This window comes from Natrix helvetica, assembly GCF_964273705.1.
Source record: "Natrix helvetica genome assembly, chromosome: 15".
Taxonomy (NCBI): domain Eukaryota; kingdom Metazoa; phylum Chordata; class Lepidosauria; order Squamata; family Natricidae; genus Natrix; species Natrix helvetica.
In genome coordinates, this window is record NC_138565.1 from 4,600,311 (window position 1) to 4,618,768 (window position 18,458).

The window sequence follows — 18,458 nt, forward strand, 5'->3', positions numbered from 1 at the left end:
TGAGCCTGGTGAGATTTGAACTGCCCAATTGTAGTCAGCCGGCAGTCGGCAGAAGTAGCCTGCAGTACCGCACTCTGACCACCGCGCCAATATTTCCAATAGTCCAAATATTGGAAAACTGCTCTCCTGTCCCCCGCTGGTCCTTCTTCTCTCTAAACGAGAAAGATCCAATGCCTGCAACCGTTCTTCATATCCCTGAATTTAAGCCAACAAAATACCGAGTGACTTAAGCAGAGTTGTCCCTCCTCTTTTGCTTTCCCGCATTGCGAATAAATACACCCTAAAAACTCCCGGGCGGGAGAGGAGAACTAAACGTAGGAGGAGAACCGGGGAGGGGGGTGGTGGAAATCTCACTCCCTGAAGAACACCAAGAAGCTGTTTGTTAGGATGTCTTTGGGGAAAGCCTCTGTCAGACGCCTTCGACCCTGCTATCCCCCTCTAAATTAGGATCCCTTGTTATGGCAGCTAGCAGAGACCACATTTGTGTCAGGGGTGGGCAGAAGCATTGCGTCTTCCCGCAAGAAATGGGGAGACATGTTGAGTTTTCTCAATTTAGAAGAGCAAATTCCACCATCTGGGCCTCTGTTGCATGAGGTTTTTTTTTACCCTAACACGGCCCCAGCACTGACTGGCTCCTTTCTCTTCCAGAGGAGAAAGTTGGCTGTCTCTTCTCCTTCTCCAACCTGCCCTCCCCTACAGACAGCACACACACACACACACACAGAGAGAGAGAGAGAGAGAGAGAGAGAGAGAGAGAGAGAGAGAGAGAGAGAGAATCTAGAGGTTTTCAGGGAAAAAAAGGGAAAAAGAAGAATCAGAGAGTTTCCCCCAATTATTTTGTCTGTGTGTATGTGTGTGCAAGTTGCAAAGATATTTGTGTGCAGGCGCAAGTCTTAATTTGGCACCAACTCTGTGCTATCAGGGTACCCGTGGATTACACTGGAGGTTTTCCATGGCTTAGGGTTTGCAAAAGGCTCCATCTTTTCCTGAAATCGGGGATGATGAGAGAGATTTGCACTGCGGTGAGGGGAGAGAGAGAGAGAGGGAAAGGGAGAGAGAGAAGGAAGGGAGAGGGGAGAGAGGGGGGAAGGAAGAGAGAGAAAAGGAAGGAGGGAGAGAGAGGAAAGGAATGAAGATAGAGAGAGAAGGAAAAGGAGAATGAGAGGGAAGGGAGAGAGGAAAGGAGAGGGAGAAGGAAGATGGGAGGAAGAAGGAAGAGAGAGAGAAGGAAAAGGAGAATGAGAGGTAAGGGAGAGAGGGAAGGAAAGAAAGAGAGGGAATGGAGAGAGGGGGGAAGGGAGAAAGAGAGGGAAGGGAGATAAAGAATAGAAAAAAGGGAGAGAGTGGAAAGGAAGAGAGAGGGGGAAGGAAGGGAGAGGGGGAAGGAAGGAAGAGAAGGAAGGGAGAGGGAAGGGAAGAAAGAGAGGGAGAGGGGGGGTAAGGAAGAGAGAGAGGGAAGGAATAGAGAGAGAGAGCGTTGAGCGCTCCCAACCTAGAGTGCCCCATGGGAACACTTCCGGAGATGTTTGCCAACCTTCAATTCCAGATGTGATGGGGGCATCACTGCCCAGCCAGCCTTACAATGGAGCTGTAGATGGTCCTCCATCTACAGCGCCTTCTTTGGAAGCCCTCCTCGTGGTCTAATCAGAGCTCCCCCCCATGCCTTGTGAAAGGGGAATTTGGAGATGGCTCCATTGGGCCAGGGAGAAGATCAAAAGCTATTCCAGGATGCCAGTCCCTGGTGTGAGATGGGTCAAGGGAAATCCTGACTTAATGAACCCCCTGTCCCTTCTTTCAGTGGGAGGCCAGCACCACCCTCACCTGCCTGGATGGGGAATGGAACAAGCAAGTCTCCTGCGAGCCCATTGACTGCAAGATCCCAGACCAACATCATGTCTACCCCGCTGCTTTCAACTGCAGCGAAGGGACCACCTTTGGCAAGAAATGCTCCTTCACCTGCAAGCCTCCTGCTCAACTGAAAGGTTGGTTCCCAAGGAGGGAGAGTTTGGTCAACTGGAAGGCGCGTGATGCTCTTGAGGTGCCTGAAGAATAAGAGAGTTGGGAGGGACCTTGGAGGTCTTCCAGGCCAACCCCCTGGCTGAAGCAGGAGACCCTACACCGTTGTAGACAATGGGCTGTCCAATCTGCACCAGAAGGCAAGAGAGGAAACGCTTCCTTCTCCTTCAAGGCAGGAGACCTTATATTATCCTAGTTGAAGGAGAAGGAGAAGGAGAAGGAAAAGGAGAAGAAGGAGATTGCCTGATAACGTTTGAATTGATCCTAAACCATCGCCACTGTCCTCCTCCTCCTCCTCCTCCTCCTCCTCCTCCTCCTCCTCCTCCTCCGCAGGAGACCTTATACTATCCTAGTTGAAGAAGAAGGAGAAGGAGAAGAAGGAGATTGCCTGATAAAGTTTTAATTGATCCTAAATCATTGCCATTGTCTTCCTCCTCCTCCTCCTTCTTCTTCTCATCACAGTCCTCTTCTTCTCCTTCTCCTTTCTCTTTCTCCTCCTTCTCCTTTCTCCTTCTCCTTTCTCCTTTCTCCTGCTCCTTTCTCCTCCTCCTTTCTCCTCCTCCTCCTTCTTCTCATCACAGTCTTCTCCTTCTCCTTCTCCTTTCTCCTCTTCCTCCTTTCTCCTTCTCCTTCTTCTTTCTCCTCCTCCTCCTCCTCCTCCTCCTTTTTTCTCCTTTCTCCTTTCTTCTTCTCCTCCTCCTCCTTTCTCCTCCTCCTTCTCCCTCCTCCTTCCCCTTCTCCTTCAAGATGGGAGACCTTATACTATCCTGATTGAAGGAGAAGGCAATTCTGAATGCTGAATCAGTGGGGTGTGACTAACACTGTTCTGTCCGTGAGCTGCATGTTGGGGCCCCAGCCGGGAATGACTCACTCCAGATCCAATCCCCAATGTCAGACCAGCCACTGTTTCTTAATGTCACAGTTCATCACCCTGCCGAAACAAGCATGAGCTCATCCATACTGGACTGTGGTGGACATACTCGGTGAGTCAGACTGGAGAAAGCAGAGAAGCTGGCACAGGGAAGGAGCGTTGAGAAGAGTCCAAGAATACCTCAACAGCTCAAAAGCAGACAGAAAAATCTCAACGTTGTTTTCCTTCTCCCTCCAACTCCCGTTCTGGATTCGGAAGGGTTTCTTGAGCATTCTCTTTTAAAAATCATGGATGGTCCTCCTTGCCGATCTTCTGCGAGAGAGACCAAGGTCCTCCCCGAGACATGTTGTAGGCTTACTCAAAGGTTGTGTCCCCAGTTGTTTTGGCTAACCTTGGTTCCAAGAAGTCCGAGTGAAAAAGATGGAGAACAGGGAGCCTCAGCTATTGTGCTACCATGGCAAATGTGGGGTGAGAAACCTACTTCCTAGGTTGAATCAATCAATCAGAATAGAGCTGGAAGGGAACTTGTAGGTCATCTAGTCCAACCCCAGGCCCAACCAGGAGACCTTACACCATTTCTGACAGATGGCAGCCCAGTCTCTTCTTGAAAGCCTCCAGGGATGAAGCTCCCACAACTTCCGAAGGCAACTTCTCTTCCATTGGGTTGATTGCTCTCACCGTCAGAAAGTTTCTTCTTGTTTCTAGGTTGAATTTCTCTCCTTGGTCAGTTTCCATCCATTATTCCTTGCCTGGCCTTCAGGTGTTTCCGAAAATAGCTTATGGGATGTTTCTGGGATGCTTTGAAACTTCTTTTGATGGGTTTAAAGCTTCCTTTATTGTTTTAAGCTAGTAGAAACACTCTCTCTCTCTCTCTCTCTCTCTCTCTCTCTCTCTCTCTCTCTCTCTCTCTCTCTGTGTGTGTGTGTGTGTCTTTCTCTCTGTGTGTGTCTCTCTTTCTCTCTGTCTGTCTGCCTCTGTGTGTCTGTGTGTCTTCCTTTCAGTTTCTTCCTCTATCTCTGCCTCCCCCTATCTCTGTTTCTCTCTCTTTTTTCCCTTCTCTCTCCCTCTCTCTATCTATCTCCCTCCCTCCCTATCTTTGTGTCTCTTTCTCTCTCTCTGTTTGTGTGTGTCTTTCTTTCACTTTCTCCCACCCCCTTCTCTCCCCCCTCTCTCTGTCTCTCTCTTTATTGCTCTCTCCCTCTCTCTGTCTCCCTCCCTCCCTCCCTTTCTGTCTGTCTGTCTATCTCTCCTCTGTGTCTCTCTCTTTCTCACACATACACACCCCCCCCAAAACCCACACCCTCCAGTCCTTGCTCCTTGACCTGAAAAAGCTACCTGAATTTTTTTTAAAAAAACCTTTTCTTCAGAAAGCACAGCCAGGCCAGCGAAAGACGGAACAAGGCAGGAAAAATAAGAGCCCTCCTATGAGAACAACACCTGGGATTTTATTTCCTTTTCCCTCTGCAATCAACGGGGAGGTGGGGGGGGGGAGAGATGGAACCCCAAATACCCCCTTTTTTATTGATTTATTTACTCCAGGCCCAGCAGTATTTATAACCCCTCCTTGCACCCATCTGACATTGTTGTGGGGTGTTTTTTTTTCCCCTCCCGCTCCGTCCTTCCCAGGAAGCAATAACCATTTGACGTGCTTGGAAGACGGGCTGTGGTCCTTCCCGGAAGCTCTTTGTGAGCTGATGTGCAAGGCGCCTCCTTCGATTCACAACGCTGACCTTCAAACTGGCCGCTGCCGTCTTCAGAAGCATAAAGTGGGCTCCTTCTGCAAGTATAAGTGCAGACCAGGCTACCACGTCGGTGGACATTCACAGAAAACAAGGAAGTAGGTGGTATCTCCTCAAGGATCTTTGCATTCGTCTGTAGGTGGCTTTTTGGGCACTGGTAGCAGCGTCGGAGAGTGAGGAGGTTGGGGAGGAAGATGGGCCAGTCCTGGAGTCTGGGGAAGGCTCTGATGAGGGCTCTGTGTCGGAGGCAGAGAGGGGGCCAAGGCTGTCTGACAGTTATCAGCTGCCTTCAGAGTCAGACATCAGTGAGGCAGAAGAACAGCTGGAGCCTGTTCCCAGTGTGCACAAGCGTAGAGTGGCCAGACGAAGGGAACAACTAAAGAACAGGGGTCGACTTGGGAGTAAGGCCCCAGCTTGGAGGTGATTGGCCCCTCCCAGAGGAAACAAAGGAGGAGCGAATGGGGAGGGGGCTTTTGCAGGAAACAATTCATTCCTTCAGTCCGGAAAGTTCTGTTTGTGGACTATAAGAGACTCTGTGCCAAATGTTGCCTTGCCCTGCATTTGGAAACTAGAGAGGTGGCAGTCCAGTCTCTTCTTGAAAGCTTCCAGGGATGAAGCTCCCACAACTTTTGAAGGCAACTTCTGTTCCATGGGTTGATTGTTCTCACTGTCAGAAACTTTCTCCTTATTTCTAAGTTGAATCTCTCTCCGTTTCCATCCATTATTCCTTGTCTGGCCTTCAGGGGCTTTGGAAAATAGCTTCATCCCCTCTTCTCTGGGGCAGCCCCTCAAATATTGGAAGGCTGCTATCCTATCTCCCCTGGTCCTTCTCTTCACTAGACTGGCCAGGCCCAGTTCCTGCAACCGTTCATCGTATGTTTTAGTCTCCAGTCTCCTAATCATCCTGGTTGCTCTTCTCTGCGCTCTTTCTAGAATCTCAATATCCTTTACAGATTAGTGGAGTTGGAAGGGACCTTGTAGGTCATCTAGTCCAACCCCCCACCCCACCCAAGCAGGAGGCTCTACATCATTTCTGACAGTCTCTTCTTGAAAGTCTCCAGGGATGAAGCGCCCACAACTTCTGAAGGCAACTTCTGTTCCATGGGTTGATTGTTTTCACTGCTAGAAAATTTCTCCTTATTTCTAGGTTGAATCTCTCCTTGGTCAGTTTCCATCCATTATTCCTTGTCTGGCCTTCAGGTGCTTTGGAAAATAGCTTGACCCCATCTCTCCTCTCTGTGGCATCCCCTCAAATATTGGAAGATGCTCTCATGTCTCCCCTGGTCCTTCTCTTCCCTAGACCAGCCATGCCCAGTTCCTGCAACCGTTCTTCGTATGTTTGAGCCTCCAGTCCCCTCATCATCCTGGTTGCTCTTCTCTGCACTCTTTCTAGAGTTTTGCTTGCTTGATTTGATTCCTAAAATCATTGAGGTGGGCCTAAAGGACCCCCCCCCTGCCTGTCCCAACTCTGTAAACTCTGCCTTGGGGCTGAGGAAGGACCAATCTACAAAGGAGCCGCCCCATTCCTTTCCATCTTTGCAATTTGCAAAGAAAGCTTACAGAAAGTGAGAAAAGTCATCCCACCAGACCTGGAGGTGTTAATGAGAGCAGGGGAGGTTAGATCGGATACTCCGATTCTTAAAGGGGGCTGCTCAAATCCCCGCTTTTTAAAAAAATCTCCACTACAAAAAAGGGCAGCTGGTGGGTCTTTCTTTCTTTCTTTCTTTCTTTCTTTCTTTCTTTCTTTCTTTCTTTCTTTCTTTCTTTCTTTCTTTTTCAGAAAGGCTTAAACAGAATGGTGTTTAATGGGTCTCCCCTTCGGGAGACCTCCTCCTCATTTAAAAGAGAATGAAAGAAGGCAGTTAAGTTCACTCCTGCTCTGCATTTCTATGTCTTTTCATTCCCAGGGCCAGCTTTGGGGCCACCCGCCTCCTTCTGGAAAAAGGCCCTTTGGTATCACAACCTGGGGAGCCCCCTTTGAACCTCGGTGGGAAAACTTTCTCACTATCCTATTTTCTTTTTCTTTTTTTACGACTTGGAGGGGGAGGGAGGGGGGAGGAACCACACACCGCCACATTAAGAATAAAACAAACCAGAACCTTCAAGCACTTTCTTGGCCACAAATCAATTGAAGATTTCGGATGAATGTTGTTTGTTTGTTTGTTTCGAAGTTGTGTCTGACCCATCACAACCCCATGGACAACGGTCCTCCAGGCCTTCCTGTCCTCTACCATCCCCGGAGTCCATTTAAGCTCACGCTGACTGCTTTGATGACTCCATCCAGCCACTTCCTTCTCTACCGTCCCCTTCTTCTTCTTTTGCCCTCCATCGTTCCCAGCATGAGGCTCTTCTCCAGGGAGTCTTTCTTCCTTCTCATCAGGTGGCCAAAGTCTTTGAGTTTCCTCTTCAGGATCTGGCCTTCTAAAGAGCAGTCAGGGTTGATCTCCTCTAGGACCGACCGGTTGGATGGCCTTGCAGTCCAAGGGACTCAATGCAGGAGTCTTCTCCAGCACCAGAGTCCAAAGGCCTCCATTCTTTGGCGCTCAGCCTTCCTTAGGGTCCAACCTTCACAGCCATCCATTGCAACTGGGAAAACCGTTGACTAGATGCACTTGTGTTGGCAGAGTGATGTTTCTACTTTTTATTCTGCTATCTGGATTTGCCATAGCTTTCCTCCCCAAAAGCAAGCCTTGGCTGCAGTCCCCATCTGCGCTGATCTTGGAGCCCAGGAAGTTAAAATCTGTCACGATCTCCATTTCTTCCCCCATCTATTTGCCAGGAATTGAGAAGTCCGTATGCCATGATCTTAGTTTTCTTAATGTCGAGTTTCAAGTCAACTTCTTTGTGGCAGCCCCTCAAATATTAGAACTCTGCTATCATGTCACCCCTGGTCCTTCTTTTCACTAGACTAGACCCAATTCCTGCAACCCTTCTTCTGTAGGCACTTTTGATTGGCAGGGTGATGTCTCTGCTTTTTAATCTACTATCTAGATTTGCCATTGCTTTCCTCCCCAGGAGCAAGCCTCTTTTCATTTCTTGGCTGCCGTTCCCATCTGCTTGAATGCAGACGGACTTATTTTTATTTGGTTTTCCCCCCTCCCCTCCCTTCCCCAAAGGGGCCGTTTAGCCTGAGTGTGTTTGTGTATCTCCTTCTGCAAACATGGATGGCTTCTTGCGTGGCTCAACTCAAAAGAAGAGGAAGTGTTGGTGATCTTGATCCCTAACCAGTATAACAGAGTTGGAAGGGGACCTTGGAGGTCTTCTAGTCCACCTCCCCCTACCAATACCATTTCAGACACATGGCTATCCAACATCTTCTTAAAAACTTCCATTGTTGGAGCATTCACAACTTCTGGAGGCAACTTCTGTTCCACTGATTAATTGTTCTCACGGTCAGGAAGTTTCTCCTCAGTTCTAAGTTGCTTCTCTCCTTGATTAGTTTCCACCCATTGCTTCTTGTCCTGCTTTAGAAAGTAAGTTGGATATGTTCACTGCATTGAGTTATTTATAAAAATAATAAAGGTGGGAGAGAAATAAATAGGCATTGGGGAAAAAAAGAAAAATGAAAAAGCCTAAAACATACGCAGAGGATTCAGCTGCTGGGAAGAGACAATGCCATTTTAAACCAGAAATCTGGGTTTAGAATGATGAACAATTGATGAATCCTGGTGTACAGGAAATGTGATTTGCTGTGTATGCGACACCTTATAACCGAAGTAACAGAACTGGAAGGGACCTTGGAGGTCTTCTAGTCCGACACCCTGCTTAGGCAGGAAATCCTACACCACTTCAAACAAATGGTTATCCCAACATCTTCTTTAAAACTTTCAGTGTTGGAGCATTCACATCTGGAGGCAAGTTGTTCCACTGATTAATTGTTCTCACTGTCAGGAAGTTTCTCCTTAGTTCTAGATTGGTCCTCTCCTTGTTTAGTTTCCACCATCAACCATTCATCATACAGTTTAGCCTCCAAGCTCCTAATCATCTATTTTCTTTCTTTCTTTCATTCTTTCTTTCTTTCTTTCTTTCTTTCTTTCTTTCTTTCTTTCTTTCTTTCTTTCTTTCTTTCTATCTCCCTCTCTCTGTGTGTCTTTCTCTCTGTGTGTCTCTCTTTCTCTCTGTCTGTCTGTCTGCCTCTGTGTGTCTGTGTGTCTTCCTTTCACTTTCTTCCCCTCTCTCTGTCTCTTTCTCTCCCTCTATCTCTGTCTCCCCCCCTCTCTGTTTCTCTCTGTGTGTGTCTCCTTTTCCTTCTATCTATCTATCTATCTATCTATCTATCTATCTATCTATCTATCTATCTATCTATCTATCTATCTATCTATCTATCTATCTATCGAAGGAGGACATTTAAGATTCAGTGTGCCCAAGATGGGACCTGGCTGGAAGGGGCCTGCATCCCTGTGACCTGCGACCCTCCCCCTTCCAAGTTTCACGGCCTGTACCATTGCACCAACGGCTTCCAGTTCGACAGTGTGTGTCAGATTACATGCAAAGGTGAAGACCTTCAATCGGTGAGTTCTGTGGAGCGATTGCCGGGCAGGAAGGGTTCACACACACACACACACACACACACACACACACACACCTTGTCTCTTCTACCTGTCAAGCCCAGGAAATCAGGAGCGCTGGTGGCCCAAATGAATACCAACACTCTCTACAAGAATCTGAGCTATTAATGATTTAAGGCAGATTAAAGGGGGACGTTTGTAGCTTGGAACCGAAACGGGGGGGTCTGTGGGGATACTTGAGCCTGGTTGTTTTCTTGCAGATGTTCCATGACCCAAATGAGGTAACATCATCAGAGCTGGAAGGAGTGGGGTTTGTAGGGGGGAGGAGGAGGAAGAAGACTGTGGGGTCCTTGGTGCTCTCTGAGCTTGGTAGTTTTCTTGCAATTCCTTACCCAACTAGGTAACATCACCAGTGTTAGATGGTAGTGGGTGGAGGGGGGAAGAGGAGGAGGAAGACTATGGGGCTCCTTGGTGCTGAGTTGTTTTCTTGCAGATGTTTCATGACTCAACTAGGTGACCTCATCAGTGCTAGAAGGGGATTTGAGGAAGGAGGAAGAGGAGGACTGTGGGGTCCTTGGTGGTCTCTGAGCTTGGTTGTTTCCTTGCAGACGTTTCCTTACCCAACTAGGCAACAACATCAGTACCCTAGAAGGGGTTTGCACTGATGACATTATGGGTAATGAAACATCTGCAGGAAAACTGCTCAGAGGACTCCCCTTAAGGCTAATTGGCAGCAGATAACGGTCAATGGAATTCAAGGTGGTTTGCCCTTAGATCCCCCATGGAGGACGGAGGGACTCAAGACTAATGACGTATTTGACCCCTCCCTCAGGCTCATCTCCTACCTGAAACCTACAGTGGCCATTTTGTAACCAGTTAAGACACAGATGAGTCAGGTGGAGGAATACAGGGCCAGGTCCATTTTTAATCCCACCCATTTGACGAAAACCACGATGCACAGGGCAAAACAAGCTCAGGCCCTACCACCTCCAGTTGCGAACTCCCATTAAAAAAAGTTACGTTCCCCAATTAAAAGAAAAGCTTTTCCAGTTGAACTGGAGATAACAGAATTCATTCTGCCGTGCCATGAAGAGAGCGATGTTTTCACCCTCGGTAATTCCCCTGTTTCCGCAGCCTGGTATGGTGCGGTGATGAAGATGTTGAACTAAGTTGAACACTTCACAGGAAGGAAGGAAGGAAGGAAAGAAGGAAGGAAGGAAGGAAGGAAGGAAGGAAGGAAGGAAGGAAGGAAGGGCAATAGCAATAGCCCTTAGACTTATATACCATAGTGCTTTTCCAGCCCTCTCTAAGCGGTTTACAGAGTCAACCTCTTGCCCCCCAACAATCTGGGTCCTCATTTTACCCACCTCGGAAGGACGGAAAGCTGAGTCCACTTTGAGCCTGTGAGATTTGATCTGCCGAACTGCAGCTAGCAGTCAGCTGAAGTAGCCTGCAGTGCTGCACTCTAACTACTATGCCAGCTCGGCTCTATCTACATTTCCCTTTCATCTTTCCAGGGCCATGACAATAACGTGATTCGTTGTCGAAAGGACGGCAACTGGAGTGGATCCTTCCATCTCTGCCTGGAGATGCAAGGGCATTGTTCCCCACCCTACCAGTTGAGTGGCGGCCTGAAGCTACAATGTCCAGACGGCTCCGGAATAGGTATTTAACACTAGTTTCAGTCACGGGTGGGATTGAAAAAGTTTTCAAACAATCAACATCAATATCAATCGTAAGGATACAAGCAGCAAAGTTACCGTCCTGCTGTCATAAGTGGGAGGAGATGGGTGATAGGAACGACGAGAAGACTAATAGTAACAGCAATGCAGACTTAGTGAATGGTTTGAGAGTGGTGAGGGAATTATTTGTTTAGCAGAGGGATGGCGTTTGGGGAAAAACTATTCTTGTGTCTAGTTGTCTTGGTGTGCTGTGCTCTATAGCATCATTTTGAGGGTAGACATTGAAACAATTTATGTCCAGGATGTGAGGGGTCTGTACATATTTTCTCAGCCCTCTTTTTGACTCGTGCAGTGTCCGGATCCTCAATGGAAGGCAGGTTGGTAGCCATGGTTTTTCCTGAAGTTCTGATTCTCCATTGAAGTCCGTGTCTGTCTTGTTGGGTTGCAGAACCAAACCAAGACAGTTATGGAGGTGCAGAGGACAGACTCAATGACTCCTCTGTAGAATGGGATCAGCAGCGCCTTGGGCCTCCTGCTTGAGCAAGGGGCTGGACTAGAAGACCTCCAAGGTCCCTTCCAACTCTTCTGTTACTCTAGTTAAGCTGTAGGGAGCAAGCTGATTTCTTCCACGGACGTTAAAAGCTACCTTACCCCAAGGCGTCTAAAATGATCCATTGATCCGCCATGTCTTATCTACGTTCATTGTGATGGATTTGCCTGATGTAAATCAGGGGGATTTTTTGTTGTTGTTGTTGTTGTTGTCTCCAGCCCTTTCTTCAAATGCCAGGAATTCAGATCCATCTGGAAAGCACATTTCTCCTCTGAGCACCCTTGCTCACGATAGCTAGGTTTATGCCATCAATAAACGTGAAGCAAAGAGGAGACCCATCCCAGCCTAAGGAGGCGAGGCGGCGCGTTTGCCTTTCTTGCAACCTCCCTTCTGTGCCCAGTTTTGTCTTTTTTTCGAAACTGGCAGGGAAGCTGGGTGTTTAGTCCCCCCACCCCACCCCTCTTCCACATGTCGTCCCTCCCCTCCCTCCCGTTCGTTCATTATAGACCAGCTATAGTGGTGCATCGTGGCCTGCTCTACGCCCGTCCCAAGGTGGGGGGAGAGAGAGAGAAACAGCACGTGATCAGAATGAGCTCATCGCTCTATAATGAAGCCAATTATGGATTGTGTATCAAAACAGTTCCAGGGATGCTTTCCTTCCCGAAGTGTAAATTGCGGCATTAAGCGAGCGAGTAGGAAGGCGGTTTGCCTCCCTCCCAACGCCTTTCGTCCCCTGGAGACGAAAAGTGACCTTTTGACACTTACCAAAGGTTTTGCTGGTACTTGCAAAGAATATTCGGCTTGCTTTATTTCCTGGGGAGGAAGGACGGGAGGAAAGAAAGAAAAGGAAGGCTGCTTTTTGTCTTTCCAATTTCAGTGATGGAAGGAGGAGAAAGAAAGAGGCAGGGAGAACGCTTCGTTGTCTTCCCTCGTTGTAGGGGGCTTTGCGTGGTCTGCTTCTTCTAGCACCCAAGATCCTGAAGCAAATTCCTTGTCCCAACCCCCCCAAAAAACCTTTTATTCATTGGCTGTGAATTCTGCTCATTCACATCCAGCAAAGTCTTTCGAGGGAGGATTTACGGTCACAGACCTTCTCTGGCTTGGAGAGCTGCCAGGCTGATATCTGCAGAACTTGGCTAGGAGTCTCGGAGAGTCACGAACCAATGAAGCTAATTGTCTCCTGCAAACTCCACTCCCCCTTTGCTCCTCTTTTATTTCCTCTGGGAGGGGCCGTTCATCGTCCACCTGTGGCCTTACTCCCAAGTCAACCCCTGTTCTTTAGCTCTTCCCTTCGTCTGGCAACTGCACATGCGCACTCTGGGAACAGGCTCCAGCTGTTCCTCTGCCTCACTGATGTCTGACTCCGAAGGCAGCTGATAACTGGCATACGGCCCTGGCCCCCTCTCAGAGCAGAAGTTGCCTTCAAAAGTTGTGGGAGCTTCATCACTGGAAGCTTTCAAGAAGAGACTGGACTGCCACCTCTCTAGTTTCCAAATGCAGGGCAAGGCAATACTTGGCACAGAGTCTCTTATAGTCCACAAACAGAACTTTCCGGACCGAAGGGACGAATTGTTTCCTGCAAAAGCCCCCTCCCCATTCGCTCCTCCTTTGTTTCCTCTGGGAGGGGCCAATCACCTCCAAGCTGGGGCCTTACTCCCAAGTCGACCCCTGTTCTTTAGTTGTTCCCTTCGTCTGGCAACTCTGCGCATGCGCACACTGGGAACAGGGAACAGCTGTTCTTCTGCCTCACTGATCTCTGACTCCGAAGGCAGCTGATAACTGTCAGACGGCCCTGGCCCCCTCTCTGCCTCCGACACAGAGCCCTCATCCGAGCCTTCCCCAGACTCCAGGACTGGCCCATGTTCCTCCCCAACCTCCTCACTGTCCGAATCTTCTCCCAGGCCAAAACAGGGATGTAGTCTTGAATCTCTGAACGGTCCCATGTGTTACGCTCATGGCTTATTTTAATAAAAGAGAGTGAGGGTCCCTGTAGATTAACTGGAATAAACTGGTGGCCAGCATCTCTGCCGAGACCCCTCCTCTAATTCCACCTGCAGCCACAGCCTTGACTTCTCTGCCTGATTTAAGAATTACGCTTTTTGTCCGTTAGCTTACAAATCTTTGGACTGCAGAGATGGAAAGGAACGAAAGCTCGTTTTTAAAAGTAAAACTTCTTTTTTTAAAAGAACAACATTCCGCTGTTATTTAACAGTGGGATATTTTATTCATCGTATTTATTCTTTTTTTTTTTTTTTTTGGTCCAGAGAACAAAACTGAAGGTGATAGAGTGAGAGCCATATTCCCTTCAGAACCCTGGACAGGTCCTAGAGATAAAGTAACTTAAACTGGGAAGCATGGATGGATCTGAGGAGCTTGATTTATTTTATTTATTTATGAAATTTCTATGCCCTCCATCTTCCTTACGAGGCGACTCTGGGTGGGCTGTTAGAAACTGAAATGCTTTAACTCCTGGATCCTTCCCCTTAGTTCTTCCTCATGGGTGCTTTGCTTGCAGTCATTATAAGTAGATCAAGTAGATTACATTTTCTTGCTTGCTAATTCCTTGATAGCATCCAGCTTATTTCTGGTTTTTTGTTCAGGATTTAAAATGCCATTGTTGTGAGGTTGAGACAGGCTGACTTCTAGGAACCAGATAAGTATTAACAGAACAAAGGAGTTGGAAGGGACCTTGGGGGTCTTCTAATCCAACCTCATGGTTGTGTAAACTTTTCTTGAAAGCCTCCAGTGTTGGAGCATTCACAACCTCTGGAGGCAAGTTGTTCCACTGATTAATTGTTCTAACTGTCGGGAAATTTCTCCTTAGTTCTAGCTTGAATCTCTCCTTGGTTAGTTTCCATCCGTTGTTTCAGCCTTCAGATGCTTTGTAGAATAGGGTTGACCCCTTCACCTTTGGGGTAGCTCCTTAGATATTGGAACTTAGTTATTATCCAGTTGACTTCTTGGTCCTTCTGTCTTCAAGCAAAGCGCCAAGTTGCTATTGGTGGACGGAGCCCTGAGGCTGGTTCAGATGCCTACAAGTGAATCCCACTGCTGACACCATTATCCCAACTTGTGTTGTGTTGTGTTGTATTGGAACCCTGTTCTTTGTCTGCGGAGAAAGACCATCTCTGAATCTGGCAGATTTCATCCATAAAGTTACACCACCATTAGAGAATCCAATCCCTCCTGTTGGTCTTCCTTTTTTTCCTACCTAGCTTATATTCAGGATTTTACCTCCTTTCTGGTTTAGCCTGAGCATGGAGTCACCTTCTGAATGATAGAAGCAGGCAAATCGCTCTGTTAGATCTACTTTTGAATGAGCAGCTCTCTGCTTTTGGAGCCACCAATGGGTTTTTACTGCTGTGTTGAAATCTGTAACTGGAGGCTATAAACTGCCTGTTTTATGTATCCACAATTAGAATATTCGGGGGCCAATTAAAATAGTAGGCAGCTTGCAGAATAGATGCTGTCGAAGTATTAACCTCAAGGAGTGTGTAAGTGCCAGCGTAGTATGTGTGAGCCGGTGTGTGTGTGTGTGTGTGTGTGTGTGTGTGTGTGTGTGTGTAGGGGACACAGTGGCTAAGACGCTGAGCTTGTCGATCAGAAAGGTTGGCAGTTCAGCGGTTCGAATCCCTAGCGCACCGCCCCCTAGAATTGGGAATGACTGGCACCGATGAGCGAGGAGAACCGTTACTTTACCTAGTATGTGTGAGCTGAGATATATATATATATAGATAGATAGATAGATAGATAGATAGATAGATAGATAGATAGATAGATGATAGATAGATAGATAGATAGATAGATAGATAGATAGATAGATGATAGATAGATAGATGATAGAGGGGGGAGGCAGGCAGGCAGGCAGGCAGGCAGGCAGGCAGGCAGGCAGGCAGGCAGATATAGTGTGTGTGTTTATTGATAGAATAATAGATAGGTAGGTAGGTAGGTAGGTAGGTAGGTAGGTAGGTAGTTAGGTAGGTAGGCAGGCAGGCAGGCAGGCAGGCAGGCAGACATAGTATGTATATATGTGTACATGATAGATAGATAGATATAGATGAGAGAGAGATTAGATAGATAGACAGATATAGTGTGCGTGTGTATGATAGATGATAGATAGATAGATAGATAGATAGATAGATAGATAGATAGATGATAGATAGATAGATAGATAGATAGATAGATAGATGATAGATAGATAGATAGATAGATAGATAGATAGATAGATAGATAGATATAGATGATAGATAGATAGATAGACAGACAGATAGATGATAGATAGAGAGAGGGGGGGCAGGCAGGCAGGCAGGCAGATATAGTGTGTGTGTTTATTGATAGAATAATAGATAGATAGATAGGTAGGTGGTAGGTAGGTGGTAGGTAGGTGGTAGGTAGGTAGGTAGGTAGGCAGGCAGGCAGGCAGGCAGGGAGGCAGACATAGTATGTATATATGTGTACATGATAGATAGATAGATATAGATGAGAGAGAGATTAGATAGATAGACAGATATAGTGTGCGTGTGTATGATAGATGATAGATAGATAGATAGATAGATAGATAGATAGATAGATAGATAGATAGATGATAGATAGATAGATAGATAGATGATAGATAGATAGATAGATAGATAGATAGATAGATATAGATGATAGATAGATAGATAGACAGACAGATAGATGATAGATAGAGAGAGGGGGGGGCAGGCAGGCAGGCAGGCAGATATAGTGTGTGTGTTTATTGATAGAATAATAGATAGATAGATAGGTAGGTGGTAGGTAGGTGGTAGGTAGGTAGGTAGGTAGGCAGGCAGGCAGGCAGGCAGGGAGGCAGACATAGTATGTATATATGTGTACATGATAGATAGATATAGATGAGAGAGAGATTAGATAGATAGTCAGATATAGTGTGCGTGTGTATGATAGATAGATAGATATAGATGATAGATACATAGATAGATACATAGATAGATAGATACAGAGAGAGAGGGGGGGGATGGATATATAATCCTAGTTGAGCAGGAAGATCTGCGATATGAAGGCATTGCTTTCCTCTCATTCTTTTTATCCTTTCAAGGAGCTGAATGCACCATCTTATGCCCAGAACATCACACTGAGCCCATCCTGTTACCTGTCAATGAAACCCTGCAGGACATCCAACACTGGATGAAACCTCCACAAGTAAAGGTAAGAGTCCCAAAAATGGACAAAGACGGGTTGTTCCCATCAATGGGTTTATTGCTCTTCAACACAGAAAGTCCTTCCTTCTCGCCCCTTTCTTCTTTTCTTCATCCCTCTCCCTCTTCCCCTTCCCTCCCTTCTCCTTTGTTCATTCGTTTGTTTGTTTGTTCGTTCGTTCGTTCCTTCATTCATTCCCTCTTTCCCTCCCACCCACCCTCCCTTCAATCCTTCGTCCCTTTCTCTCCTCTTTTCTCCTTCCTTCCTTTTCCATCCCTCCCTCTCCCTTCAGGCCTTCATCCCTTTCCCCTTCTCTCCCTTATATTTTCTCCTTCCCCCCTTCCATCAACATTTCATCCCTATCTTTCCCTTCTTCCTTCTTTTCCAACCCTCCCTCTCCCTTCGTCCCTTTCTCCTTCCCTCCCTTCTCTTTTCTCTTTCCCTCCTTCCTTCCCTTCCTTCCTTCCCACCCTCCTTCTCTTCCTCCCCTTCAACCTTTCATCCCTTTCTCTCCTCTTTTCTCCTTCCTTCTTTTCCATCCCGCACTCTCCCTTTATGCCTTCATTCTCATTTTCCCTTCCTTCCTTCATTCCTTTCCTCCCTCCCTCCTTCCCTCCTTCCTTTTCCGCCCTCCCTCTCCCTTCAGCCCTTCAACCCTTTCCCTTCTCTGGCCTTCCTTTCTTTCTCTCTTTCTTTCTTTCCCTTCCTTCCTTTCCCTCCTTTCTTTCTTTTTTCCTTTCTTTCCTCCCTCTCTCCCTCCCTTCCTCCCCACCTGCCATGGCCCTTTATTGATGCTGACTTTTAAAAGAAACCACAAGGCATTTTATACCTGTGCATCCCTGGAGGTCTCATTAGCTGGGGGGAAAAAAGACAGAAAATAATAACTGGCGATAAAAACGAAAGGGGAAAGCAAGCAGGAATTGGAGGGAGGGGGAAAGCCAAGGAGAGGATGACTTCATCCAGAATACAAAACGGAGGGGGAAGAAAAAGAATAGCTTTTATTACGAGAGGTTTGATGAACATACAGAACGGTTAGGCGACGTGACAATGAATGTGATAACTCAATTGTTCAGAAAAGCCATTTAGAGGCTGCCAGATAAAATTACAGGATGGGGGGGGGAGGACACCCTTTGCTGAATGCCTGGGATATTTGTCACACACTGCAGTGTCCTTTGTGGCTTGTGGTGTTCTTTGACCTCCGCTGTCCTTGACCTTGTTTGTCTGGATCGGGGTCTGCTCTATTTGTCCCGGAAAAAACCCGCGATGGTGCAAACTAGCATCTCTTAAGGCCACCGTCGATGGCGGTTCAAGGAGACATTTAGACAACGGCGAGAAGGAAAAGCTGGGCGAAGGGAGACGACGCCACGGCTTAAAAATGATCGTGATTGTTTATTGGCGATCGTGAGGACGTGGGTCATACTGCAGAGAAGTTGAAAGCTGGAGAGAGAGGGAGAGAGAGTAGCTAAGACATAGTCGATCAGAAAGGTTGATGCTTTGGCGACGCGAATCCCTAGTGCCGCCTAATGGAGTGAGCTCCTGTTACTTGTCCCAGCTTCTTGCAGTTCGAAAGCACGTAAAAAATGCAAGTAGAAAAATAGGAACCACCTTTGGTGGGAAGGGAACAGCGTTCCATGCGCCTTCAGCGTTGAGTCATGCCGGCCACATGACCAATGAGACGTCTTCGGACAGCGCTGGCTCTTCAGCTTTGAAATGGAGATGTGCACCGCCCCCTAGAGTCAGGAATGACTAGCACATATGTACAGGGGAAACCTTTACCTATAATTAAGCAGTTGAATCAAACTGTTCTTTGCATCCTTCGGGAAGCAGACAGATAATATTCACCAAAACCAGGGACTTAGTTACAGCGATGGCCAACACCCAAAAGTACCAGTGTAATAATTTGGGAAAGGTACCAAG

General features: G+C 47.2%; 1 protein-coding gene across 1 annotated transcript in view; it reads left to right on the forward strand.

The window, feature by feature from the left end:
- PAPPA (pappalysin 1) overlaps positions 1-18,458 on the forward strand; it is a 130,637-nt gene that overhangs the window by 94,855 nt on the left and 17,324 nt on the right. The window contains exons 15-19 of the mRNA XM_081967202.1: positions 1,799-1,982; positions 4,514-4,724; positions 8,966-9,137; positions 10,652-10,799; positions 16,441-16,550. Of these exons, the coding sequence (XP_081823328.1) occupies positions 1,799-1,982; positions 4,514-4,724; positions 8,966-9,137; positions 10,652-10,799; positions 16,441-16,550 (825 nt within the window). The remainder of the gene's footprint in view (positions 1-1,798; positions 1,983-4,513; positions 4,725-8,965; positions 9,138-10,651; positions 10,800-16,440; positions 16,551-18,458) is intronic.